General features: G+C 61.4%; 1 protein-coding gene across 2 annotated transcripts in view; it reads right to left on the bottom strand.

The window, feature by feature from the left end:
- Window positions 1-25,364, bottom strand: part of KIRREL3 (kirre like nephrin family adhesion molecule 3) — a 503,419-nt gene that overhangs the window by 11,073 nt on the left and 466,982 nt on the right. Inside the window, exons 7-14 of one of the 2 annotated variants that reach the window (XM_028527882.2) lie at window positions 24,323-24,473; window positions 18,280-18,385; window positions 12,931-13,079; window positions 11,600-11,727; window positions 10,440-10,566; window positions 6,012-6,112; window positions 3,356-3,554; window positions 1,941-1,976 (exon numbers count right to left, since the gene is read on the bottom strand). In XM_028527882.2, the coding sequence (XP_028383683.1) occupies window positions 1,941-1,976; window positions 3,356-3,554; window positions 6,012-6,112; window positions 10,440-10,566; window positions 11,600-11,727; window positions 12,931-13,079; window positions 18,280-18,385; window positions 24,323-24,473 (997 nt within the window). The remainder of the gene's footprint in view (window positions 1-1,940; window positions 1,977-3,355; window positions 3,555-6,011; window positions 6,113-10,439; window positions 10,567-11,599; window positions 11,728-12,930; window positions 13,080-18,279; window positions 18,386-24,322; window positions 24,474-25,364) is intronic. The other variant, XM_028527883.2, reaches the window with a different exon arrangement.

The raw sequence follows: 25,364 nt of genomic DNA on the forward strand, positions 1-25,364 counted from the left end.
GGAAGAAGGCAGGGCCGCCCTGGCTGTGGTACGGGGGGCAGGAGGGTGAGTGCGGGGAACGGCCTCGGAGCTGAGCCCGGCACCTGCCCCGCTCGTCTCTGCCGCTGCGTTAGGTGAAGGGAGCAGGGGCTCCGCCTGCATGCCCGCGCCACACCCCTCAGTGTGGGTGACATCTAGGTGCTGGGCTTGAACTGGAAGGAGAAGGGGCCTGCGGGTGGACAGTGTCGGTGGCTAGGCTGGCAGCTTCCTCCCAGTCCAGGGCCTGCCTGCCGGTGGCCGGGCCACTGAGAGTGGCAGGGGAGGCGGTGGGGCCCAGGTGGGTGTGGCAGCCGTCAGGGACCGCAGACCGAGGCCCTCGGTTGGTCTCAGCAGCCAGGAGTGAAGGGAACCGACTCCTGCTTTGTGACCCTGCTGTGACAGGGCGATGCTTCTGTCTCCAGTTTCAGCCCCATCAGGAATGGAAAACTGCTTAGGAAGCCCGTCGGCTCTATGCTCTTGAACTTTATTAATTTGGGTTTGATTTCGGTTCTCCTCGGGTTCCTAGTCAGTTTCCTGGGAGAACTCGGTCCTGTCTCAGCTGCGCTCAGATGGCCGTGGGGGTGCCTCAGCCTCTCTGGGCCTCCTCCCCCGGGGTCTCACCGGAGAACCAGAGGGCCGAGGAATCGAGGAAGCGATATTCTGCCTCTGGCCTCCTGCGAGTCCACCTGCCCCCAAGATGCTGACAGCTGGGGGGCACCATCTAGTCTGCAGCAGGTTGGCGGGGGCCGGAGAGGGTCTGATGGGACCCAGGACCCCTGGGGTGGCATTCCTCTCTGGCCTGCCCGCTTCCCCAGCCTGCGTGCCGGCTGTCCTCCTCCAGAGAGAGCACGCTCAGAGGTCCCCTGGCGAGGGAGGGGCTGGAGGGAGGAGCTGTCCACCGGTTCGGCCTCCTCTCCATCCAAGGAGGTGGACTGGGCATGGGGAGTCTCAGCCGGTCAGGGATCAGGGACCTCTGGGCCAGTGTGACCAGACATGCGTGAGCGGGGAGCAGGCGGGAGACGCCGCCCCCGGTCCCAGGAGGGGCTCTGCGGGGCCTCAGGGCAGGACAGCGGGAGGCTGGTCATGGTTGCTTCCGAGAACCTGCCTGTACCCCCTGAAGCTCGCTGAAGGAGCGGACTGGCCCTAGCTCCTTCAGTGCGGCAGGGGGACTAGGGCAGAGGAACCCTGGCCCCCATCTTCCGCGTGTCCTCGGTCAGTGCTGTGGCGTCAGGTTTTGCAACGACCCAATTTTCTCGTCTGGGTTTCTGCTTGGAGGGTGGGGGCCGCTGTTTCCTGTGGGGCCCAAGACAGAGCAGCTCAACCCTGGGAATGTGAGGGCCACTCGGCTGCCAGGCGCCCCAGGGAAGGGAGGCACTGCCCGTAGCCTCAGCGGGTGGTGGGATGGCAGCGCCCTGGAAGCAGGGTGGGGAGGTGGGGGGAGGAGGCAGCAGCCATGAGAAAGCATGGATCGGCATGGATTGATTATGCAGGCCACAGCTGAGGCTGGAGGCCCGGCCCGGGAAGCCATCGCGAAGCTGGTGATGATGTTGAGAAGCTGGAAGAGTCAGGAGGAAACAGAGGGAGGCCAGGCTGCGGGCAGCTGCCCCGGAGGGGAGGAGCCGGGGCCTGGAAGGGAAGGGATGAGAGGAGCAGAGCAGGGAAACAGGAGCCCGGTCCCTGGCTGCAAGGAGCCCGCGGGCTCTGGCGGCAGTGAGGTGGAGACAGGCCGGGCCGCGACCCAGGCGACCCAGGCGGGGAAGCCCTGTGCCTGCTGCGCTGACTGCACTGAGCCCGCAGACGGGGGGGAGGGCAGAGAAGTTAGCGGCCTGCACAGGCCTCCCTTCCCCCTCTGCAGGGCCCTCCCCCGCTAGCCCTGCGGTCCCTTCCCCCAGCCCAGGGAGTTCTCAAGTCTCCTTCCGTACCTGCTTCCAGCCCGGCTCCCGACTTCATTTCCGAACCTGTTTGGGAATAAAGCAAGCGTCCACAGCCAGGGCCTGGCTGGCCAGGGCGGGGCGGGACTGGGGTGGGGGGCTCCCTCCTCAGTCCTGTCTCAGGACTGCCCACTAGACCCAGGCTGTGCCAACTGAACTTGGAGAGGTTTGGAGACTCCAGGGGCAAGGGACCGGAGAGAGAGGTCAGGCTGGGGTGGGAGGTGGGGGGAGAGCGCTGAGAGGAGAGCATGGGGGGTGGGGGCACCACGGGGAAGACATGGAGGGGAGCAACGGGGGACTGGAGGTTTGGGATGATGTGTGGATGATTTTATGCAAATTATGTGCAAAGCATTATGCGAAGCAGCACCTATTAGGGAAGAGGTGTTGGGAGACCCTGTGTGGTCCCTGGGGTGGCCTTGAGGCCTGAGGGCCCAGTGGGGAGCACCTGCTTGGCCCAGAGCCTTTGCCAGGGCCTGACGGCTTGTGGGTGGCCTTCGTTCTGGAAGGATCAGAGAGTGCCTGGGCTGAGGCCCCCCAGGAACCCTGGCAAAGGGGTGAGGCCTGCGGCCCCTTTTAGGACCCGGTGTGCTGCTGGGGCCTGAGCTTCTCTGGACCCCACGCTGTGCACCCTCCAGGCTCCCCGCCCTCTGGTCTGTGTGAGACCTTTGAGTAGGGACTGGAGGTCATGACCATGAGCTGGGCAGCCTGCACCAGGGGTCACCGTGGGACGAGCCTTCCCCTAGCCCCTCCCTCTCCCCTGCCTTCCTTCTCCACTCTGAGCCCTCTGCCTAGAGCAGACACCTGGACCAAGTGTCTCCCCCGTCCTGGGGGGCACTGCAGAGGGTTTGAGCCTGCCCTTTACCCCACCCCCAGTGGTTGGGGCAGCTCAGGAGCTTCCCTTTAGCTCAGCTTGGGTGCCTCTGGGGGCTTCTGGGTGTCTGGGCTGGCTGGTTGTGGTAACTGGCTCAGCTGTGTTTCCCAGCAGGTCCGTCTGAGGGGGTCCCTGCGTCCCGCCCAGGGCCCCGGCTGCCTCTCCACAGATCACCCACCCCCGAGGGCACTGTGGCCAGTCCAGGGCCCCCCAGGGAAACTCTGAGCGCAGGCAAGCCAGGGCCTTGAGGTGTGGGCGTCTCATCGTGGCAATGCACTTGGCTCACTCTTGTGACCCTTCCTCTGAAACATCACCTTGAAGGGCCAGCTCCCCGAGCAGCTTTCCCTTCCTGGTGCCCCATAGCACCCCTGGCCTCAGGGGCGCTGGGACGAGGAGGGCCACTTCCCGGACCTGCCCAAGGCTGCGCGGGGAGTGGCAGGAGCACTGTGACCTGTCCTCGGGCCCCACCCCACCCGGAGCCTTCACTAGGTGCACCGCCCCCTCAGGACCCTGGACGACCTTGCCTGGGCCCCACCTTGCTCCTTGAGCCGGATGATCTCGGTGTCGGAGCCGAAGCTGTTCCAGGCGGTGCAGTTGTAGATGGTCTGGAAGTCGGCCCGCACGATGTTGCTGATGGTCAGGGTGGAGATGACGCCCTCCTCCGTGCTGACCGTCTCCACCGTGTAGCGCCCCGACGTCCCCGACTCCAGCACGTTCTCCTTCCACGACCAGGCCTGCCCGGGGGGCCAGAATTAGGTGGAGACCCCACCTCGGCCACCCACACGGGGACCACCATGCCGCCTCGAGCCCCAGGGCTGATGCTGTCAGGCTCACCGGCACGCTTGCCGCCACCAGCACAGGTGCATGCAAATAGGGACACGCACATCCCAGCACTCACCCAAACTGTGCCCACACCATGCCCATCAGGCCACAAACACGAGTACACACACATTCATACGTATATATACATCCCAACACACCACAAATGTGCACACACCACACACAAACACACTCTACCACCCATGCACACAGAGCACTGCCCCACATGGTGCCAGCGCGTGTGTGCACCTGTACACATGCACACCACACCATTTGTATGCACGCACCACACCACGTGTGCACACACACCACACCATGTGTGCACACACACCACATGCACACACCATGTGTACATGCACATACCACACCACGTGCACACACATACCACACCACGTGTACCTACACCAAACCACATGCACATATACCATGCCATGTGTGCACACACACCACACCACATGTACACACACACACCACTACATGTACACACACAGATGCGGCGCCACCTCTGGAGGGCATTTCCTGGGTGAGAAGGGGCCCTCACGTGGGTCTGCAGGGGAGCATCTTTCCAGGCAAGCATGAGACCCCGTGACAGAGACCGGGCCCCCACCCCTGCACTGGCTGGCCTGCGCCAATGTCCCTCCCAGACACTCCTTCCAGCTGGGCGCTGGAGGAGGAGGAGGACCAGCCCAGAGAGGCTGCATCCAGTCTTGTTACTGTTCTGTCTTGTCCACGCGAAGTTACGTTCTGAGAGTTGTTTGTGGCCACCTTTAATCTATCTTAGATTCTAAGGATGCTGGCTAGGTTTTTTCCAGAGCTGGTTCCCAGGTGCCGTAGGCCCCTCGCACACTAGGCAGGCAGGATGGGGCCGGGGGCACCCTGACTGAGTTCTCCCAACGCTCCGCTGGCGGGCCACGCCGGGCATTGCAGGAGGCACGGCAGCACTCTGGCCTCTAGTCACTAGGGCCAGCGGCATCCCCAGATGTGACAACAGAGACATCTCCAGAGATGCCAAATGTCCCCCGGGGCCAGAGTCGCCCTGTAAGACCATCTGGCCCGAAGCAAGGGATCTGGGACCAGGGAGATGGTGTGACTGTGCTCAGGAGTGAGAGACACTCACATCATTGGAAAAATTAAAGAGGGATGGGCACCGGGGTGGTGTAGGTGTTAGTTCTGTGTGTGTGAATGGTTGCAGTTTCTGTGTGACTTTCAGGCAGTGCATCAGCTGACTGCCTGGGGAAGCGTGCACCAGCAATAATGCTCTAGGGATACCTCGTGGACAGGGTGGCACCCTGAGTTTGGGCGGCCTCGGCCTCCCAGCCCTGGGCACCCCCACGCCCTCCCCGGCACACCTGGACCCTGAAAGGCAGAACTGCCCCTCGGAGTTGGCCCGGGACATCGCCTAGCAGGACTGTCCCAGGCATTGGGGCCAACTAATAATGATATCAGCCCCTCCCCCCAGTGCTGCCCGACGTCCACCTCTCCTGGTTTTCATGCCAGGCTTCCACCAGCCTCAGGTGGCTGGGGCAGAAGGCTCCCTCCACAGATGCGATGCCTTGGAAGGCTCAGTGTGAGCAATCAGGTGGCCTTGGCTGCATTACCTGGAGATCAGCATTCCGAGCGGGGGATGGGGAGGGAATGGCACTTTGGAGGGAAAAAAGTGATTACGCTCAATGAGTGCGGCAGCCTGTGTTCTCCATGGCCGGAGGCCTGGGGGTGCTTTGGGAGGCACGGAAAGGGGATTGCCTACTATCACCTGCACTTCGAGTAGGATTTTGCGAAGGTTTGTCTGGCCTTGAACCCAGGAAAATGAAGAAATAGTGTACCTTTCTCTTCCTTCCGCTCCCTTCACTTGCTCCTCTGCTCTCAGGATGCAGAATTCTGTTACACTCTCAATGCTAGTGCCCAGCTCAATGGCAGAGACACATGAAAGACACTAGCAGACGGCCCCGGCCAGTGGCTCAGTTGGTTGGAGCATCATGCCATGCACCAAAAGATTGCGGGTTTGATTCCCAGTCACGACACATGCCTAGGTGAAGGGTTCGATCCCCACTCGGGGCATATCTGAGAGGCAACCAATCTATGTTTCTCCTCACATCAATGTTTTTTTCTCTCTCCCCTCCTTCCTCTCTCAAATCAGTAAACATATCCTTGGGTGAGGATAAAAAACACACTTGCAGACAAACCCTGGCATAGCCTGCTCTGAAAAAGGAGACTGCTTGTGGTTTTCGTCTTCACGATGGCTTTCTGAGAGAGCAAGCAGAAATCATTCCCGGTCGAGGAAGGGAGGCCGGAGGTGAATGCTGCCTTCCCGCGGCCCCACAGCGGTGGGCGCAGACGCCGGCGCAGCGCCCCAGGGCCTCCCCCGCACTCACTATTCGGTCGGGCGGCGGCGTGCTCCGGATGAAGCACTTGATCTGGCCCTTCTCGCCATGGAGGGCGTGCTGGGTCTGGGTGCTGGAGATGATGGGGGGTCCTGTTGGGGAAACAGCATCACGTCAGGATTCAGAAGGGCAGGTGCCTGCCTGGGCCCCTCGTGGGGGTGGGGGTGGGGCTCAGGAGCCTGGCATTGTTTCAGTCACCCAGCAGACACTTTCTGGAGGCTCGTGGGACACGCTGAAGTGCAAGGTGTCACTCGTGAGCCTTTTAAGGGGTTGTGAGTGGGTGCTTCTAAGTCAGAATGCCCCGAAGACATTGCAGGGGTTCTGAGTGAGTCACCCCAACGTGTGCTCCTGTGGCGTGCGGATTACTTTGAGCTAAAGGCAACAGAGACTTGCAAGCTCCAGAGAAACTTCTACCTCCCCTTAACTGCCGATGAGAATTTAAATTAAGGGCCTTGCCTGTAATGAGACATTATCAGAGATAACATTTCGAGCTGTCTGGATAGCAGGGCAAGCTGCTAATTGCCGAGCACCTGCCTTTCTTGCCGTTTTGTGCTAACCTCCCCCTGCAGCCCCGTGGTCCTTGCCTTATCCTTGGCTCAGAATTCCACACCCACCTCGTTTTCCCTTTCTCTCCCTCTCTCAGGTGTGTGGAGGTCTCATTTGTGCATATGCACTTAAGTGGGGTCATTTTCTCTTGTGAATCTGTCACAGATTCATTTGATTATTAAACCGCCCAAAAGGAGGGGCAAAGGGGAGGGGTGGGGTCTTTCCCTTTCCCCACCACAGGAAAGGTGGCGAGTGTTGGGATCACAGGGCGGCCAGAGGAAAGGTTAACCGACTTCAGAGGAGGGAGAATAGTTCTGCCTGGCCGATGCAGGGACGCTGTACGAAGGAGGGGGTCCACCCGAGAAGGGAGCAGAGGAGGAACGGATAGAGCAGCACTAACTGATGGGACACCACTGCCTTGGCCGGCTGTTCGGTTTCCAGCCATTTTCCCTGATCACCAGTAGAGGGCGCGCTTGCCTAACAAACCCGGTGTCCCGGGCAGGCCTGAGCGTCTAGGGGCGCAGAGACTGGAGCCAGGCTCTTCTCTTCCAGCAGGAGAATCAGCCTGAGCAGGTGCGATGCGCTGGGCACGCTCAGAGCCTTCGTCTCACACACGTCTCAGAAGACCCCAGTGGGCCTTGGTAGGCCAGGCCTCCAAAGCTGACCCCAGCATCTTCTCGTCCAGTCTGCGTTTGTGCGTGTTTGCACCTGCGTGTGCACATGAGCGTGTGTGACATCTCAGGGTCCTGGAGTACCTGTCTCAACATTGCATCAGACAGCCGAGCCAGCCTCCCTGAACCCCAGCAGTGCTTCCCGTCTCCTCTGCCTTTTATCTGCCCTAAGTCTTTCCTGCCTGATGCCCACCTGGCAGTGAAAGAGCAGTGGAGGAGTGGCTAGTTCAGTCTTTTGTGCTGCCAGCCTCCTGGCTGGGTGGGCATTGGAAGCAAGGGGTGAAGGCGTGGAGGACCCTGCGCCTGCTTGCCAGCCCTTGGGGCAAAGACCACGGCTTAGGCGGCAGGAAGCAGGAGCAAGACAGGCAGAGAAAGGGATCCGAGGACAGGTACAATTAGGCCGGGAACAAAACAAAAATCGCTGCAAACATAATTGCTGTTTATTAGGTACCTTAATTAAACCAGATTTGCATTTCTATGAGTAGCTCTCAGGCAAGGGGAAAAAAACACTACCCGGAGACACTCAAGTGGCTTTTTGAATTCAGGAGGCAAATGGCTTGGAGCTGGGCGAGGCAGACACGGGGGACCCTGCAGATGGGGGCGTCCACACTCAGTTGGTTGGCTGCATGAGTGGGCTGCACCCTCCAACGTGGTGAAGCATCTGGGCAAAAGGCAGGAGGACTGGGTGCTCCAGGAGTTTGATGGGGCTTTGTTCCGCCGCTGGGCCGGAAGTGATGAGACCGGAATACCTTTCCCCCTTCACTTCCCAGGAGCCAGGAAGCCCCTGGAGGATTCTCTGGCAAATGAGTCTGTGTTAAAGAGCGCCTTAAAAGAAACCAGCAATCAGGATAGAGGTGGATGGGGCTGAGGGAGTCACAGGCAGCAGCAACACAGCTCGCCTCCCCTTCCTGCAGGCCCGGGGTTGAGCCAAAGCAGCCGACCTCTGTGCCTGCAGACCCCTGGAGGGCAACGGCCAGCAGACCCTGCTGGGCGGGGATTTGTTTTGAAGACCAGCCCATCATCCTGGATCCATTCAGGATTGCCAGACCCCTCAGCCTAGTTTGGCCTCATTGCAAAGGGCTGCACCATCCCTCCACCTGTCCTCCAGGTGCCCAGGTGAGCTGGCAAGCTCCTCCCCCTCGGGCCATTTATCCCACTCCCTGCCTCAGGGCAAGATGACTCTAGTTCAGCAGAAACGAACAGCTTTCTCGCTTTGCTCCCATCCCGTGGGCATTTTCTTCCTGGCAACCCTGGCAGCCTGTGTGGAAGCACTGGAGGCAGAAATGGGGGATGGAAATGGGGGGATGGGAAGCCAGACGCTGGAGGGAGCAGATTGAACCCGGGACAGATGCCAGGGCCCAGGCTGGGGTGTTCCCATCTAAGAGTCATGTCTCTCCAAGCCGTGTGCCACCCTGGCCGGGGGGCTCAGTTGGTTGGAGCATCTCCCTGTGCACCACCAGGCTGCAGGTTCGATCACATGCCTCAGTTGCGGATTTGATCCCCATTTGGGGCACGTTTAGGAGAGAGCTGATCTCTCCCTCTCTCTAAAATCAATACAATCATATCGTTTGGTGAGGATTAAAAAAAAAAAAAAAGATATGACTTCCCTCCTCAAGAAACCACTTTAAATTTCTGCTGGGAAATTCCTGAATGTCTAAAGTGACAATGGAATGTCAGTCCCCCCTTTATTCACCCTGGTTACCCTAGAAACAAGGATGCTCCTTTAAAAGCTTCAGGCTTGGAGACCCTGGAGGCCATGTGTGAGTGTGAGGGTCCCCAGGCTGGCGGGGCCTGGGGCCGGGTACCAGGGCAGACCGTGCTCCTGGGCCAGCACTGCCCGGTACCATCCCGGAACTGGCTTCGGGGGGCGGGGGGCGAGACTCCACCAGGGCCTGGCGCCGCGGAGCTGGAGTCAGACAACAGCTCGGCAGGAAAAGGCTGCAGCCTGTGTTGCCATGGATATGCGGAGGCGCGATCAGATGCTGTTATTTTTAGCTCTGCCGTGCCAATTTATTGGTGGCATCCTAGGGACACACGGGAAAGGCAGGCAGGCTCCTGAGTCAGGATTCTGCCCAGGACAGGTGGCCCGTGAGCCCTCAGGGGTCTGGGTAGGTAACCCTCCCTCTCTGAGGCTGCCATGACCATGGGGAGAGGACAGCGAAGGAAACAGATGGAGGGGGCAGCTAATGGGGACAGCAGAGGGTGTGGCTAAGGGGGAATCGAGCTGGTTCGTTTTTCAGCAAAGGGGAGCACAGGAGGGGCTTTCCGAGGGCAGCCTCCCGGGTGGAGAGGAGCCGCCTGGGCGTGTCTCTAGAACTTGGCTCCACCCCTCCCTGGGGCCCTGGTGGACCGAGGTGGGAGCAGGGCTGAGAAGGGCTATGGGCACGGCAGATCCGAAGCGGGGCACGGGAAACCCAGTGTGGGGAGGAAGTTTGGAAGTGGCAGAGGGACTTGGCCTTGGTGTTTCTCACCCTCTCACACCAGCACCTTATCACAACAGGGACACTGAGTTTCTGTTCTGGTGCCACAGCCACCTTGGGTCTGACCTGCACTGGGTCCCAGCTTCTCCAGGACCTTCGATGTCCCATCAGCCTGGCCTGGCCCCAGCCCCACCCCTTAAAGGCTTCGGGTAGTGGCCATCGGGGAGCTCACACCGTGTTCTTGGAGGGAGACGAGAATGCGCTGCTGCGGTGACGATTCTTGTTGTGTATAACAGGCCACCTTCCCTGCGCTCCAGGGGACCCCTGAACGCCTGGCCTTGTGGGCATGGTGACAGGTGTTCCCAGCTGGGCGGCCCTCGTGCAATGGGAAGAGGCCGATCTGGAGTCCAGAGATGCTCCCTTCCATTCCCACTAGGGCCGAGGTCAAGGCTGAAGGGTGGATGTGGCCTTGGCTGCCCAGTGACCCTCTGACCCTTTTTTCCTGGCCAGGATAAAATTCAGCAGCTACCACTTTGAGGCCTGAGACCCCTTAAGAGATGAAGAAGAAGAGAGGTGGCCAGGAGACTACCCAGGTCCTTCCTCGTGCCAGCGCTGGGCTCCGATACAGACTCGACCAGGTGGACCCACAGTGGGAGGTGATGGCAAGACCCAGAAGAGACAACGGTCCCTTGGGTCACTCACTGCCTGGGACCAAGATGCCTTGGGTCGCTCCCCCTCCCTCCTACTCACCCCCTGCCCCAGCAGGAGTGGCGGGAGCTTACCATTGACAGTCAGGGTCACCTCTCGCTCCCCGGCCCCCACCCGAGGCACCACCGCTCGGCACACGTACTTCCCAGCATCCTCCTGGCGGACGGCTTTGAGGGTCAGGGTCTTTTCATTGCTCAGGACCTGGGCATTTCGGGGAGAATCATACACAAAGAGTGGGGACGGGCTCTCTCGGTCTTTCAGAGCCCGAGAGCCCGAGGGACCGGCCTGGCGGGAGGGGCAGGTTTCCCGGTCCTGGGCAGGACGAGGGCCGGAGCAGACGGCCGATGTTCATTACGGAGCAGCCACGGGTGGGAGCGCCCACGCGCAGAGGAAGGGCCCTGAGTGGCCGAAATGTTACGCTCCACCACGGCCCTGGGGGTGGGTGCCCAGTGGGAGGAGAGGACTCGCTGGCTGCTCCCCGAGGTGTTCTCATATGGGGAGGGGCTGTCCACCAGCCAGGCCCCTGCTGGCCCAGTGAAATGACCCTACCGCTGACCTCCTTTGAGGGTCCCCAGACCTGCCTTTCACAGTCATTTACAGCATCCCTTTGGGACCTGGTCTGGGGTGAAGAAAAGAAGACAGACCGCGGCTTCAGGGAGCTCTGAGTCGGAATCCCGCAGGGCCCCAGCAGCGGCTCACCTGGGCGGCGGTGGGCAGTCCCCTGTGGGCTCCAGGCTGCCGCCCTCCCCCATGGGCTCACAGGGCACTGCAGCGTCGGGCACGGAGCTGGCCACACAGAGGCCACTTTCTGTTTGCCCCCCCGCCCGCCTCCCACCCTCTTGTAGGTGCTCCTGAGACAAACTGATGTGCATGAGAGAGCACACGTGTTTTGGAGGAGGAACACGGAAGCGGAGCAAGGCTGACCCCGAAGGCTGGAGGCGAACTCTGTGTGGGCGCGCTGAAGAGCCTGCCTAGCGCGTTCGCCCCCAGCGCATCGGCGACCACCGAGTTCCCATCGGCCTCTCAGCCGGAGAGCCCACAGTGGCTGCACGTGTTGAGGGCTGAGGAGGGGGCACGTGTGGGCACCCCTCTCCTCTCTCTGGACCCCTCCTTCCTTCCACTCTCTGGGGGCCAACCCCCAACACAACAGTGACGGGACCTGGCAGGCAGGCCCCTCCAGGCTTGTGGTCCCCCACCCCCCCAGAGGCGCCCGGGGGCCTGAGTGGGGACTCACCACGCCGGAGCCCCGCTTCATCCAGACGATGGTCAGGGACGGGTTTCCGGTCCAAGAGCAGCTGAAGACAGCGTCCGAGCCCAGGTCCACGAGCAGGGACTGGGGCTCCGCTGTCATCCGGGGCCCGACTGCGGGGTGGAGGGGGGGACAAGACGGCGCTCTGGTTGGCTGGGAGCTCTGGGGGTGCTTTCTGTGGCTGCTGCCCCCACACCCCCGGTCCCCCCAGTTCCCGGGGCCTCTGCCACCTCAGTCCAGTCCAGCCCCCTCCCTTACATTTCGGTCGCTGCCCCTCCGGGCCTCCCCCCCGAGCCCGCCTCCCTCTGGCCACCCCAGGAAGAGACAGTGCCGCCCTAGGTAGGAAAAGGCTCTCTGGCCCCTGTGCCTGGACAGGCCTGTGGGGCTCTCCCATCGCCTCCCCTCTGTCTGGGCCCTGGAAGTCCCCCTGCGGGGTGCAGGCAGAGGGGCCTTCCTCCCTGGGCCTGGGAGGTCCACGTGTCAGCCTTCAAGTCAGCCGGCCTCTGCCTGAGCTTTCAGGCCCCTCCCAGTGGCCCTGAGATTCGGAATGGAGCCGGCTGGGTGGCTCCCGGGTGGCTCCCAGTGTCCCTGCCTCTGCCCTCAGGGATCCTCTCTTCCAGCCCCTCCCACGCCCCTGCTGAGTGCTGGTGAGGTTCATGGAGGCTCCTCTTTGCGTTTCCTCCCCAACCCCTGCCCCAGCCTCCTGCAGACCAAGCAGGGCCTGAGTGAGTGTGACGGTGAACTTCAGGCGCCATGATAGGGGGCGTGCAGAGAGCGGTTTCAGGGAGCGGAAGAGCGAAATCTGGGGCCAGGAGCCTGGCGCACCCCTCGCTGTGGGCCAGGAGCTTGGGACTCTCCGCGGAGGCTGTCAGGGCAGAGGGGAGGGGCAGGGGTCCAGAGAGTTTGTGAAAGTGCTTTTAAAACTGCAAAGGGCAGTGGAGGCACTAAGGTTTACTGCTGTGAGTATGTCCAGCTGCCTGTCACCGGGAGGGGTCTGCCAGGCCAGCGGGAGGAGGGGCAGCCATGAGCCTGGAGTTGGGGGGCAGGCTGGGTGGACCGGCAGCGGATCTGCTAGGAGCCTGGCCTCACTGTGTGACCGCAGGCCTCCGTCCCCTCCTCTGGGCAGTGGGAACAATGACCGCCCTTGTGGGTGGTTACGAGGGCCACCCCAGGAGGAGGGTCTTTGTCAAGGGCAGGCTTCGTGAGCCCGGGAGGCACTGTGATGTTGTGTGCGGTGGGCCCAGCACAGGCGGTCCCCTGGCCCTGAGCGGAGACCCCCGGGCCGTGCCCCGGAGCCCCCAGGCAGCGGCACTCACAGTAGACGTCCACGGTGCGGCTGATGTTGGTGCTGCCCAGGGCGTTGGTCACCTCGCAGGAGACGGGCTCGGAGAAGTACGTGTAGTCCACGGCGGTCCGGTACACTTCTCCCGACGCCTCCTTGATGATCTGGCCCCGCTTGGCCCACCTGCAACACAGGCCCCGCAGGCTGCTGTGGCCTCTGGCAGCAAGGACGTCTCCCTGGCCAGCCCGGCAGCCCGGCCCGGGGCGCTTTCCTCTGGGAGCCGAGCGCCCGCGGAGAAAGGAGGCGTGGCCTGGGACAGCCTGGGGCCGGCCCTGTGGGGTCCCTCAGAGGAAGTCTCCATAGAGGGGTTACTCCCGGGGCTGGGGAGCAGTTGGGGGGCCAGCTTCGGTCTGAGGTCCCCAGGTGGTCAGTGGCGCTGGATGGGTGGGTCACTCTGGAGGGAGGTGGTTTGATCGTGCCGTCGGTCAGCCCCTCTGGCCGCCCAGGCAGTGGGTAGCCTGATGGTCAGCACCCAGGCAGCTCGTCCACCTGCTCTGAGCTGTGTTGGGGACCCCGTCCAGGGCCACGTTGGAGAGGGAGACGAAGTCCGTGGCCTCAGAGGCCAAGGTCTAGTGGCCCGAGCCCGTGCACGCTCACCTGCCTGCAGGCTCACGCACAGAAGCGCGGCTCCGGGAAGCTGGGTTCCAGACGAGGCGAGAGGCTGGTGGACGGTGTTCGCCAGGGGCTCCGACGGCCCCTCGCACTCAGCCCGTTCTCCTAGCTCTCCTGCCCTGACCGCCCCTGACACTGTCCCCAGAGTCGGGCCCCTCTCTCCCTTTCAGCCCATCCCCCACCCCCAGGGATGGCACTTGCTCTTTTTTCGATCTAGTTTCTCCCTCTTGCCCTGCCTTCGCCCCTCAGAGGCCTGGGCTCCTCCGTCTGTCCTGGTTTGGTCAGGGTGGCAGGAAGAAGGCTGTGCCGACTTCTTTCTTTCTTTTTTAAAGATTTTATTTATTTATTTTTAGAGAGAGGGGAAGGGAGGGAGAGAACCATCAATGTGTGGTTGCCTGTCACATGCCCCCACTGGGGGCTTGGCTTGCAACCCAGGCATGTGCCCTGACTGGGAATCGAACGACTGACCCTTAGGTTCACAGGCCGGCACTCAATCCACTGAACCACACCAGCTGGGGCTGTGCCAACATCATTCGTCAGCCAATTCCCTCCCCCCTATCCCCCGAGCCATCAGCACCGACAGAGGCGGGGAGAGACAGAGGAGCCTCGGGCCTGTCCTGGTCCTGGCCCAGGGACGTGCATCCCTGGACCAGCCCTGCGACCTGTGGGGAGGCTGCTGGTGGCCTCCGGGGTGTGTCTGGGTGTGTGCAGGCCCGGGGGGGTTCACAGCTGCCCCAGGTTTAATTCCACTGTGGACAACACTCCCTTTTTAAAATGACAAAACTGCCTGGCTCTTCCTGCAGGTCCAGCTGTTTCGGGGTGCCCGTCTTTCCCGGAGCTGGAGGGGTTCTTTGGCCCCCACACTGTTACCGGTGACCACAGTTCCTGCAACCACAGCCTCCCTGTGGGTGCTGCCTTCACTGCACTCCCTCTCATTCCAGGAGCCGGTTCTGGGTGGACGCGGGGCGGGGGGCGGGGGGGCTGGCTGGCTGTCCTCGGCCCCTCCCGCCAGCAGCCGTCCCTGCAGCCCCAGGAGCGGCCATCTCCCAGCACCACACATTGCTCCCAGGCTGGCACCATGCGGTTATTATTATGAATTAACACCGGGTAATTATTAAGAACACGATTAATAATAACAACTACAGTTTAACAACAGAGCAAACCATGCTCCCTGAGTGCTTAAGGAGCTTCGCAACAAACCATTATGAGTTACTCATGAATCACTTCAATTTCTAACTTTAATTTAATGACCGGACTTAATGGGCGCAGCCCCTGCCTGAGGCAGATGAACTCAGTCCCAGACTCGTGGCTGGGGACGGGGGTCCAGCCCCTACTCCTTCCACCCTGCTGCAGTGCGGGGGTCGCTGCAGCACCCCCCCGGCGGGGGGATGCCCAGGAGCTGGTAGGGCTGGGAGGAGGGCAGGGTCGCTGGGCTTGGAGTTGTTCAGAACTGCAGGGTGGGGACCGTTGGGACAGCTGGGGACTAAGTCCTCTGTCCCTGGCAGAGCCGTGTGGTCGGAACCCAGCCATCTGCTCAGAGGTGGCCCCGAGCACCCCAAGTCTGTCCCTGCCCTGGAGCAGAGGGGGTGGCAGGAGGCGATCTTGGAATCGCCCCTCCCAGGGTCATGGCAGAGGCTGGCTGGGGGGATGGAGCCTTTTGGGGCACCCGGAGAGTCTGCTGCTCACATCTCACTCTACCAGTCTTCTTCCCCCCATGGGGTTCCCCCCTCACCAAAAAACTCCTCTCGTGGGTATGCTTCCAGAACTTGAAACCACCCATTGAGGCACAAGATCCAGGGTAAACCAGGGGGTGAAGACTGCCCCGCCGCCCTCCCCCCCACGCCGTTTCCCTTAGCTCTTCTTTCTTCTCTTGGTTCCTTGCTTAACTTCCTCCTGCTACTCTCTTCTCTCATCCCTTCACCCTCCCACCCCTCACCCACTACTCCCTGCCTCTTCTAGCACCTCGGAACAGGAGTGGTGGTGGTGGAGGGGCTGGATAAGCCTTTCCCAATCAACGTGACCCAAGCGAAGGTAAGAGGGGGAGCTATTTGCATCACAGAACCAGGGGCCTGGTGTGTCACCACCTGCCGGCAGTCCTCATGTAGCCCCCAGTTGCATGTTGGGTGTCGGTCCCCTCCCTGTGCCTGCAGGGCCCTGAGCGAGCCTCAGAGGGGAAGCAGGCGGGAGGCGGACTCAGTGCTGCTGTGCCCGGGCCTGTTCTCACCCAGGCTCCTGGCCCCGAGGGGTGACCACAGTGACAGCGAACCTGGCTGCATGTGCTCCCATGCCCACCCTGTGCCCCCGTTCTGGGCTCGGAGGGCATCGCTAATTTCTAAGATCACAGCCTTTCATGTAAAACAGGGAGGAAGCAATCGGGAGGAATGGAGAAAAGACACAAAGATCTCTGTAATCTTGTCAAAGTCAATTGGGAAAATCAATGTGCTTATGTGACGAGACTTGCTTAAGGCTTTCCTCCTGGATCCCAAGGAGGCGTCCAGGGCAACCTGCTGGGCGAGACCTCCCTGAAGCCAGAGGCCCGGAGGGCGTGGGTGGGCTCAGGCGCCCCCACCGCCTCTCTCCACATCCCCCTCCCCCTTCTTCCCCAAGCCACCCAGTGGGGCTCCCTGGAGGGAGCCGGATCCACTCTGAGGCTCCCAGGTTCTCAGGATCTTTGGCTGATCAGAAGGCCACGGGGCAGGTGACGAGGACAAGTGCCCACCTGTGGGGAGCCCACCCGGCCCCCTGACGGCCCCTCTGTGGGTGGGCGGACCTGTGACCGGGATCGGCAGGGTGGGATGGAGGGGATGGCAGGACCCCCGGGAGATCCGGAGCCCAGGGAGGCCCTCAGGGTCTCTGCTTGTTTGTCTGCTTGTTTATTTGTTAACTCTTTAGTTTAAAAAGACTTTGAAATTATAGAAAAGTTGCAAGAACAGTGCAATGAGCTGCCCTTTCCCCCTCACTGGACTCCCTGACTGCCACTCTCACGCCCCACCCACCTGCTCACGGCCTCTCTCTGCAGGCACACACACACCCTACTACAGCCGTCACCGCTGCTAGAGGGGTGACCCGGGGCTCAGGCCCAGGAGCCTGGTTCCTGGGGTGCCTGCTCGCCCATGCGGGCTGGTGGAGCAGGGGCCAAGTGCAGGATGAGGCTGGGCCCTGAGCGCAGCCCTGCTCCCGCCCTGCTTCGGTAACTAGGTCCTCAGTGGACCCAGAGCCACCTCGAGGTGGGGAGAAATGGGAGGTGGCAGCTCTCTGCTCTGGTCTAGGCATTCCAGGACACTGTGGGGGTCCCTGTGGGCTGCGCCTGGCCCCCCACCCCCCTGTGGGCTGTGTGCACGAGGGGCTGCCTGTGAAACTGGCATTAGGGGTCCCCTCTGGGCGCGTGGCACCTGGCGTTTAGGGGTCGTGAGCAGAGAGCAGACCTCAGAGAACAGCCTGCCTTGTTGAGAGGAGCTGGGCCTGGCGGGCGTGGCGCCGGAGCCCAGAAAAATGGTTTCTCTGAGTGCTTCCTCCTGCGTCCTTGTCACTTCCAGACAGACGCTGGGTCCCAGCCAACCCAGACCTGCCCTGGGGCCTCCTGGGCTGCACGACTCCAGGGATCCCCCAACCCAGTGAACAGCTAAATCGGGCAGGACAGATGGATTTTCATCCTGCTTAAAAAGACTCGGTCTTTCCCCGTTTCCCGTCCCCATGTTGTTTCATTACCTGCACTGCAGGGGGCGATGGCTTACGTCCAGCCTGAGCCTCTGGCTGCCTCTTTGGCCCATTACCTCTGCTTCTGCCTCCCGGGCTGCACTGCCTCTCTGCCTTCCCCGTCCCCCACCCACATGGCCAGCATATTTCCACTTTGAGACCATTAGCATCTCTGGTGCTGGCTGCTGCTGCTGCTTAATAGCCCATTTCAGTGGCACAGGCCACACTCTGGGCTCCTCCATCAGGTCTGGGGTGGTAGAAAGGGAGGGGGTGGGGGTAGGGCCATGGTGAGGCTGGCTGGGAGGCGAGGCCCCACTCTGCCCACGAGAGCCCCTGAGGTCCCTCGTCCCCAGGTGTCACGTGGCGATGGTGCCCAGGCTGGAAGGAGCCCAGGGGAGCAGCTCTGTGTGTCTCCGCAGGCAGCTGGCTCACGTTCTGGAGAACCAGTGCCTGGCGCACAGGCTCTGCCCCATGCCGAGAGCATGCGTGACCCAGACTGCAGTGCCTGCCTCGGAGAAGCTCCGTCAGCGGAACGGCAGTGAGGCTGCGCCGGGGCTGCGACGGGTCCCAGGTGCCGCTGCAGAGGGCCAGCTGTCCCAGAAACCCCACTCTGTCCAGGGGAACAGTTTGGGGACACAAGACTGGAATCCAGATGCTGCTCTGACTGGTTCCCTGGTTGTTTTAACTTTTTTTTTCCTGGTCCTTTCTCCCTCGTTTCAGAAAAAAGGGACCCACAAGCTATTCAGACAGAGGAATGACCCCTGCTCTCTCCGGTGGGGTGGGATGGGAGCGTATGTGTGCACAAAGGAGAGGCATCCCACCTGGCCAGCGTGTGGGGGGAGGCAGGAGGGAAGGGGTCTTCGCCTGGCCCGAGGTGGATGGGGTGGCGGGTGCGGAGAAGGATGTGGGGCCCCCACAGCAAACCGAGCGCTGCGCATGGGTGCCCGCGACACAGTGACAGCTCTCGGGCTAGGCAGGGGTGGGGAGTCCGTGCCTTCGCAGCAGCGGCTCTGACCTGTACTGGGTGACCGCCGGGTTGGCCTTGGCAGAGCAGTGGAAGGTGACGACGTTGTCTTCCAGCACGGGCTGTGGCTCCACGGACAGGTTGACGAGCGGGGGGTCTGCGGAGAGAAGAGATTCTTTTGTGGACGAGGGAGCTGTGTCCACGGCTTGGGGAGGAGCGAGGCAGGAAGACCCCAGGAGACCCCCTGGGTGACACGGAGGGTAAAGGCCAGAGGTTCGACCACCGACCACCGTGGGGATCCTCAGAGCAGCACCGCCTGCCGTGGTCCCCAGGAAGCTGGGGGCTTCAGCAGGGGCTCCCCCACTCCCTGGAGGTGTTGCCTCAGGCTGCCCTGGTGGCGGGGTCAGGGCTCTGTCTGTGGATTCAAAGCCTGGTGTTTAAGTGGACAGCCAGTTGAAGCATGGCTGCCTGGCTTCCGGACCACGCTGCCCACCTTCCAGCTTTTAGAGAGAACAGAACGCTTCAGAGAGGAGGGGGAGGAGGGCGCGCAAGAGGCACGAGGGGGAGTGGGGACACCGACGCCCATTTACATACAAACTGTCCTCTTTGGAAAGTCTGATTGGTATCTCTTTGTGCAAAGGTTCTGGTGCCTCTCTTCACTTCAAAGTGGCATTTACACCCTTTCATCAGCCTAATCATCTCGTCTGCATTCTGACTGGTGGTGTCGCCCAGCCCTCGCTCCCCAGGCCCGCTTGGCTCCATCCTTCAATGAGGAGAAGCTCTAAAGTGCTAAATGGTGGGAGGTGGAGGAGACAGGGAGCTGAGACGGAGAGACACGCAGGGGGGTCTGCACACCAGGGACGGGAGGCAGGCATGGAGCCGCTTACACGGGAGGGAGACTTGGAGCGGGAGAGAGAGGGAGACAGAGAGAGAGAGAGAGACTGAGAAGCGCAGAGGAAATAAAAAAAACCCAGAGAAACACCGAGAAGCAGAGAGACGGAGAGAGACACACAGAGAGAGTGACACACGCCAGGAAACATAATCAGACCAAGATTTCAGACCAGACGCAGAAGGAGCAAGGGAGACAAGCAGACAGAAATGGAAAGTGGCGGAGGGCTGGGGAAGCAGACCCAACTAACTAATGAGGAGCAGAGACAAGAGAGAGGGAGAAGGAGGCGCTGAGAGACGTCGAGGCGGAGGGATCCACAGCAGAGAGAGAGAGAGGTGGGTGTCAGCTCAGGGAACGGCTTGGAGGCAGGAGGCCCTCCTGAGCTTGGGGGGGCTGGCTTGGGACCTTCACCCCAAGCTGGTGTCACCCATGCCCCCGGCTCCCAGGCTTTGGTGTCCCTGGTGTCCACACCCCAGGGAGGGGCGAGGACAGCCAGTGCCCATTCCCTTTGTGTCATGGTGTGGAGTCTGGCTGCAGTTCAACTCCAGGTGAGTTCAGAGGGCAGCATGGCCGTGTGGCCTGGCCTGGGCCGCCTCTTTGAGCCTGTCCTCACCAATAAGCAGAGAAAAGTGCTGGAAGATATTAGGATTTCCCAGGGGTTCAGCCCATTTTCAGAAAAAAAGCAGTAAAGAAGCCAGTTGCTCAGGGACCACTGAGAAAAACTGCTGACCCCTCTGGGTGCAGGGGAAGGTCCCCAGAAGGGGACCAGAACTCCAGCCTGCCCGCCCGAGTCCTGCTGGCAATGGCCGGCGGGGTCCCGCGCCGCTCCGGGAGTCGTAGGCCTGGCTCCCCCTGCCCTGGGGGTGCCCCAGCCAGCCAGGCCTTCCTTCCCCGGCACTGGGTCTGGGGGCTGGGGCCTGGGAGGGGCCCATGGGCTGGGGCTGCACAGCTTTCTGCAGACAGACAGCTTGTTGAGACACGGGCTCCTGAGCAGCAGGTGGCCGACCGTGCCAGGCACCTGTGCTCCTGCTTTATCCCCCAGCTCCTGATGGGGACCTCCATCCTTGAAGCATCTGCTCCTGGGTCAGCCGGCTTGCCCTCCTTTTCCTGGAGCATTCCCAGGGAGATCACAGGTATTTGAACGGCCTCGATCTTGCTGTTCAAAGCGTAGTTCAAGTTGTCACGAAGATGTGCATGTGTCAAGGACTGGCCATGAGAGCTCTCCTTCCACCTCCCTGGAGAGCCAGGACCCCCAGGCCCCTGCAACCACTCCCAGATGCTGCCCGTCAGGTGAGTGCTGCCCCCTGCCCAGGACAACCAGTTTCCAGGCTGGGACGGGTCAGGAGTCCCAGCCCTCCTTCTGTGCAGGGCTAGCCGGCCAAGCTGGGTGCCCCCGGACGTGTGGAGGCCCGGGAGGAGCCTGCACCTCACTGAGGGCTGCAGAAGCATGTTCTGGGGTACAGGGGTTTGGTAATGGCCGTCTGGACCTGGCTGCCGTCTTCACATTAAGAAGTCCTCCACCCACCTCACTCTTGTCTGAGGGGGTGATGGTGCCAGTTTGACAGAATCTAGAAACCCAGCACAGAAACTGGGGTGGGGGGTGGGCACAGTTCTGGGAGGCCCATCCCCACCTGGGTGTCCTTTGTCAAAGGAAGGGTCTTGGGGGCAGGGGGCTGGAGCACATACCTATGGGGCCCCTCCTCCACCTCGTACCTGTCACTCTCAGTTTATCCTGCAGAAACAGTCTCTTGCAGCTCCCTGCCTCTTTGCAACATCCTCAACGCAGGCCTTTCCGGCGGGGCCTCAGGAGGAGGGGCCTCCAGGAAGCATTCACACTTCCCAGCTTCACGGAGCCTCCCTGCCTGGCCCACAGGCCCTTGCATCCCTCTCTCCGGCCCTCTCCCCTGGATGTGCAGGTATGAATTTTCAGGAGCCTACCAGGCTCCATAAATAGTTTATGTCATATCCAACTATTAAGCATGATTTTAATCCCACTTGTGATGTCGGCTGCATAGCACGCAGAGGGCAGCTTTGATGTAGCTGGTGGAGCCGAGACCGCACCGAACAGATGTTGCGGCTGAGAGTCTGCCAGTGTTCCCGTCAGCAGCGGGGGTGCGCGCGTGTGTTCGGGGGAAGCGCTACGTGGAGGAGGGGGCGGGAAAGAGAGAAATTCCGTGACTTAGTGATTTTGTAGCACATCCATTTGCAACTTGGCAGCTGGAGGCAGAGTCCAGATGTGGCGAGGTTTGGGGGGGCGAAGTTTTCTCTCCTGTGACTCAATCTGGGGACTGTGCCTTCCGTTGGGCAACATATAAAGACCAAGGAAAACAAACGACAAATGTGCTTTTGCTGAGTGTGGGTGCTTCTCGGTTGGCGGGGAAAACGAGCAGGTTTGCAAAGGCGGCTCTGACCCCCCGCCCATGGTGGGGTCAGAACGGTGGGGCGCTCGCTGAGCGAACAGGTGAGCAAGTGGAGGGAGGAAGAGGGGCGGTGTGGGTGGAGAGAGCCTGTGTTTCTGCTTGGCACGAACACACAAAATGCCTTTTGGGAGAGGACGATTGGATGGAGACCTCTCCCCTTTTGGGGCTGGGGGGTGCCCTGGGGGAGGCAGCCCCACACCCCTGACTGCATGGCTATAGCAGCTGACAGGTGCAAGGGGCTCACCCTGCACCAGGCATGGTGCCAAGGTGACCCTCTGAACGATTTAAGGTGACCCCATGGCAATCCTATGAGGGAAGCAGCGTTACCTCTGTATACTAATGAGGAAACTGAGGCACAGAGAGGGTCAATAACCGGGGCAGCCTGGGCAGAGCCATGTTCAAACCGAGAGGGAGGACGTGGCCTTAACCACTGACCTGCACTTCTGCGGGTGGGCGGGGCTATGAAGCCAGGCCCCTGGATTCTAAGCCCCAACCGGAGCTCATCCCCACGCCTCCCTCCTCATGGGGCAGAGACGTCCTCGGAAGAAAGGCAGGTGGCACCCAGAGGCCTGGCCATGCAACGTCCTCCTCAGACGCAGGCTGTCATCTGTGCGCTCCGTAAATCGATCGTCTCATCAGAGTGCCCTGAGAGTGATGGCGTTTAATGGGTGGAGGGCTGTCGTGTGGTGGCGACTCTCTGGTTGACAGGAGAGCTCCCCCTGGTGGGTGGGTAACAGCCAGGGCCAGAAGCACTGCCGCTCGAAGGCCTCCCTGCCCAGGCCCAGGCTGCTGCTGCTGTGGGAGCTGAGCAGGGGGTTCTTCCATGCGGGGTTCGTAGCTGGCCCGTGCCTCCCACCAGCCTGGAGACTGCAGGGGAGAGGCAGGAAGGGGTGCGCAGTGGCCATGGCCAGCAGCTTGGCGGTCGGGGACTTGGGTGTCTTGTGCCTCCCACCCTCGTTCCTCCCAGGTTTGGCTTGTGTCTGCAGAGAGCTCTGATCTGTGGTCAGTCCTGTGGCGGGAGGGCACCTCGGACGCCATTCGGTGCAATCGGACAAGGAACTGGAGTCCCCGGATGGAGCCGCACGCTTGGGTCTGCACGGCTCGTGGGCGGGGGGGGCCTTTCTGGATGCCGGACCCCCTGAAGCCCACAGCACCCAGCTTCCCCTCCACCGCTGGGCCTGCTGCTTGCTCTGTGTCTCGGCTGCCGCACGGAAGAAGCAGGTGGGTGTGGGGAGCCAGGAGCTGGCCTGGGGCTGGGGGAGGGGCCTCCCCCTCAGGCTGACCCTTGAACTTACACCCGCCCCCCCCCCCCCCCGCCCTGGTCCTAGGCTTGGCAAGAACCCTATAGTTCTTGGCTCTCACTGAGTGAGCAGTGAAAGAAAACCCCTCGCTTGGCGTGATGAAGACAGTGAAGATAAAGCCTCTCCCAGAACTCAGCAGCCATGTCTGGTATCTGCCGCAAGCCTGTCTGGAATCCCAGCCATTCCTCTGCCCTCTGGAATGTCAGTGGCATCTGCAAGGACGCAGACCCTGCATGGGAACGTCTGCTTGCAGGCTCCGGAGACAGGCTCAGAAAGCCCAAGGACGCAGAGCCTTGGAGAGCCATGTGGGGCGGAGTCCAGAGGCCGTGGATGAGCCAGGGCTGCTGGGAAGTGTTTTCCAATGAATTGGGTTGAGAAGGAATAGAACGATAAGGAGGAAATGAACGTGAGCCTGCAGCCCCAGCCTTGTGGCTCAGCGCCTGTGACCCAGGCAGCCAGCCTCCCGTGGTGGCGCCACGATCCCCAGCAAGGGGCGGGCGGGGGAAGCGGGCAGGTGTCAGGGAAGACCAGCTGATTTCTGCGAGCTGACAGCTGAAACCTAGCCTGGCCCAGCGCTGAGAGTAAGGCCACTGGGCACCTTGCTGAGCCCCCCTCTGTCCGCGGGTACTGACGGGCACTTTGGGAGCCTGTGGGGGTCTCCGTTAGGGGACTTCCAGAACGAGATGCTGGCATGGCTTTGAAGCACAGTCTCTGCTCGTAGTGGCTGTGGTAATAATGCACACTTGCCGAGGGCCCAGTGTTTGGAAGCATGGAGGAGGGTTTACCAGCACCAGCTCTGCCCGCATGGGAAACCTACGTGGCCTTGGGCAAGCTAACTAGCCCTCGGGGGCCTAAGTTTCCCCAGACGGGGGCCACAGCTATACCTTCTCCAAGTGGTGGTTGTACAGATTAAATGAGGTAATACATGCGAAGGATGGACTGCCTCTTCTTCCTCTTCCCTCCTTGAGGGACCCTCCCAGGAGGGGCGCCCTCCAGACCCTCCAGAGATGCTGGCGCTATCCTCCAAGTCTCGAACCCTGAGGGCCCCATCAGCTCCCAGCACCTCTGCTGTGGCCTCCCCTCCCAGGGAGTGTGTGGGGTGAGCTGGTGAGGCCAGTGGGGCAAGGGGCTGCCCAGGGGCTGCCCAGGGTATTTACTGGTGTGGAAGTTCCACCTGACACAGGTGTAGGAAAGAGGCTTAAACACGTCGTTTGCCAAGGAAGCTCACCTGAGATGTTTTCACTTCATGTGACAATAAGGACATGCTGGCCCTTTGGGTGCCCACCAGCACAAACGTGGCCAGTCCCCGGAGCTGTCTGACCCCGTGCCTGCCTCAGGTGCCCTGCAGGGAGGGAGTCTGAAGGAGCAGGGTGGGGCCTGGGGAGCTGGTCAGCCAGGCCGAGTCCCTTCTAACACCCGAGCTCCAGGCAGGGGTGCCGGCTGGTGGCGTCGTTCTCCCCGGCCCAGGCCCGGTGGATACTCACGCTGGACGTCGATGGTGACCGAGGTCTCCTTCCCTCCGGGGACGGCTTTGTTGGTGGCCCGGCACACGATGCTCTGCCCGTTCTCCACGTCTCCAGGGGAGATGAAGAGGGTGCTCACGATGCTTTCACGCTTGCCATCACGAAGCAGGGTCTGGGGGGCGGGGCAGGGAGAGAAGGCCCCGAGTCACTCGGCTGGGGTGGCCTGGGCAGCTACGGGAAGAGGGAGCCCTGTGCATGGGAGGGGGGCAGCTCGGGACCCCAGGGCGCCTGTCTCTGCACAGAGCTGGGGTTACCTTCAGCTCCCCGGTCTGGCTGAGTGCTGGGCTGCAGAAGAAAGGAAAGCTTCCCATCATGGGTGAACATCAACCTGGACTTGCTGACCGCACGTGACAAAGGAAACGAGGCTGCAGTCCCATGGACTGTGGTGATCTCCATCTGTCTGCCTTTTGTGGCGGGGTGAGGGGGGGCCGCTGGGTCTGCACGGAGCTCTGAGACAAGTGCCACGAGCAGCGATGACGGAGTCTGAGGGGTGCGGCTTGGGGCACGGGGTGAGGGCGGGCTGGGGGCGATGAGGGCAGAGTCCGAGCACATGGACTCTTTTTACTGCTTCTTCTATGCAAACCCTTTCAACTCGTCGGACCATTTTGCTTCCTGGCCTCACTGTCACCCCGACCAGGTTATCGGCAGCACAGATGCCATCATCTTCCACGTGACAGGTGAGCAAACAGGGGAGACCAAGAGAGGTTCAGGGCTTGACCAAACTTATACCTCAAGGTGGAGGCGCAATGAGCCAGAGGGTCCTGTTGTGGGTTCAATCATGTCCCTGCCCAGATTCATGTCCCTCTGGAACCTCAGCACGGGACCTCGTTTGGGAATAGGGCCCTCGCAGATTAGTGAAGTAATTAGTAATTTGTTGATAATCTGCAGACAAGATTATCCTGGATTTAGAATGGGCCCCAAATCCAATGACCGGTGTCCTTACGAGTAGAGGAGACAGGAGAGACTCATGGGAAGGAGGGGGTGGAGACTGGAGGGACGCCGC

This window comes from Phyllostomus discolor, chromosome 13 (genome assembly GCF_004126475.2).
Source record: "Phyllostomus discolor isolate MPI-MPIP mPhyDis1 chromosome 13, mPhyDis1.pri.v3, whole genome shotgun sequence".
Taxonomy (NCBI): domain Eukaryota; kingdom Metazoa; phylum Chordata; class Mammalia; order Chiroptera; family Phyllostomidae; genus Phyllostomus; species Phyllostomus discolor.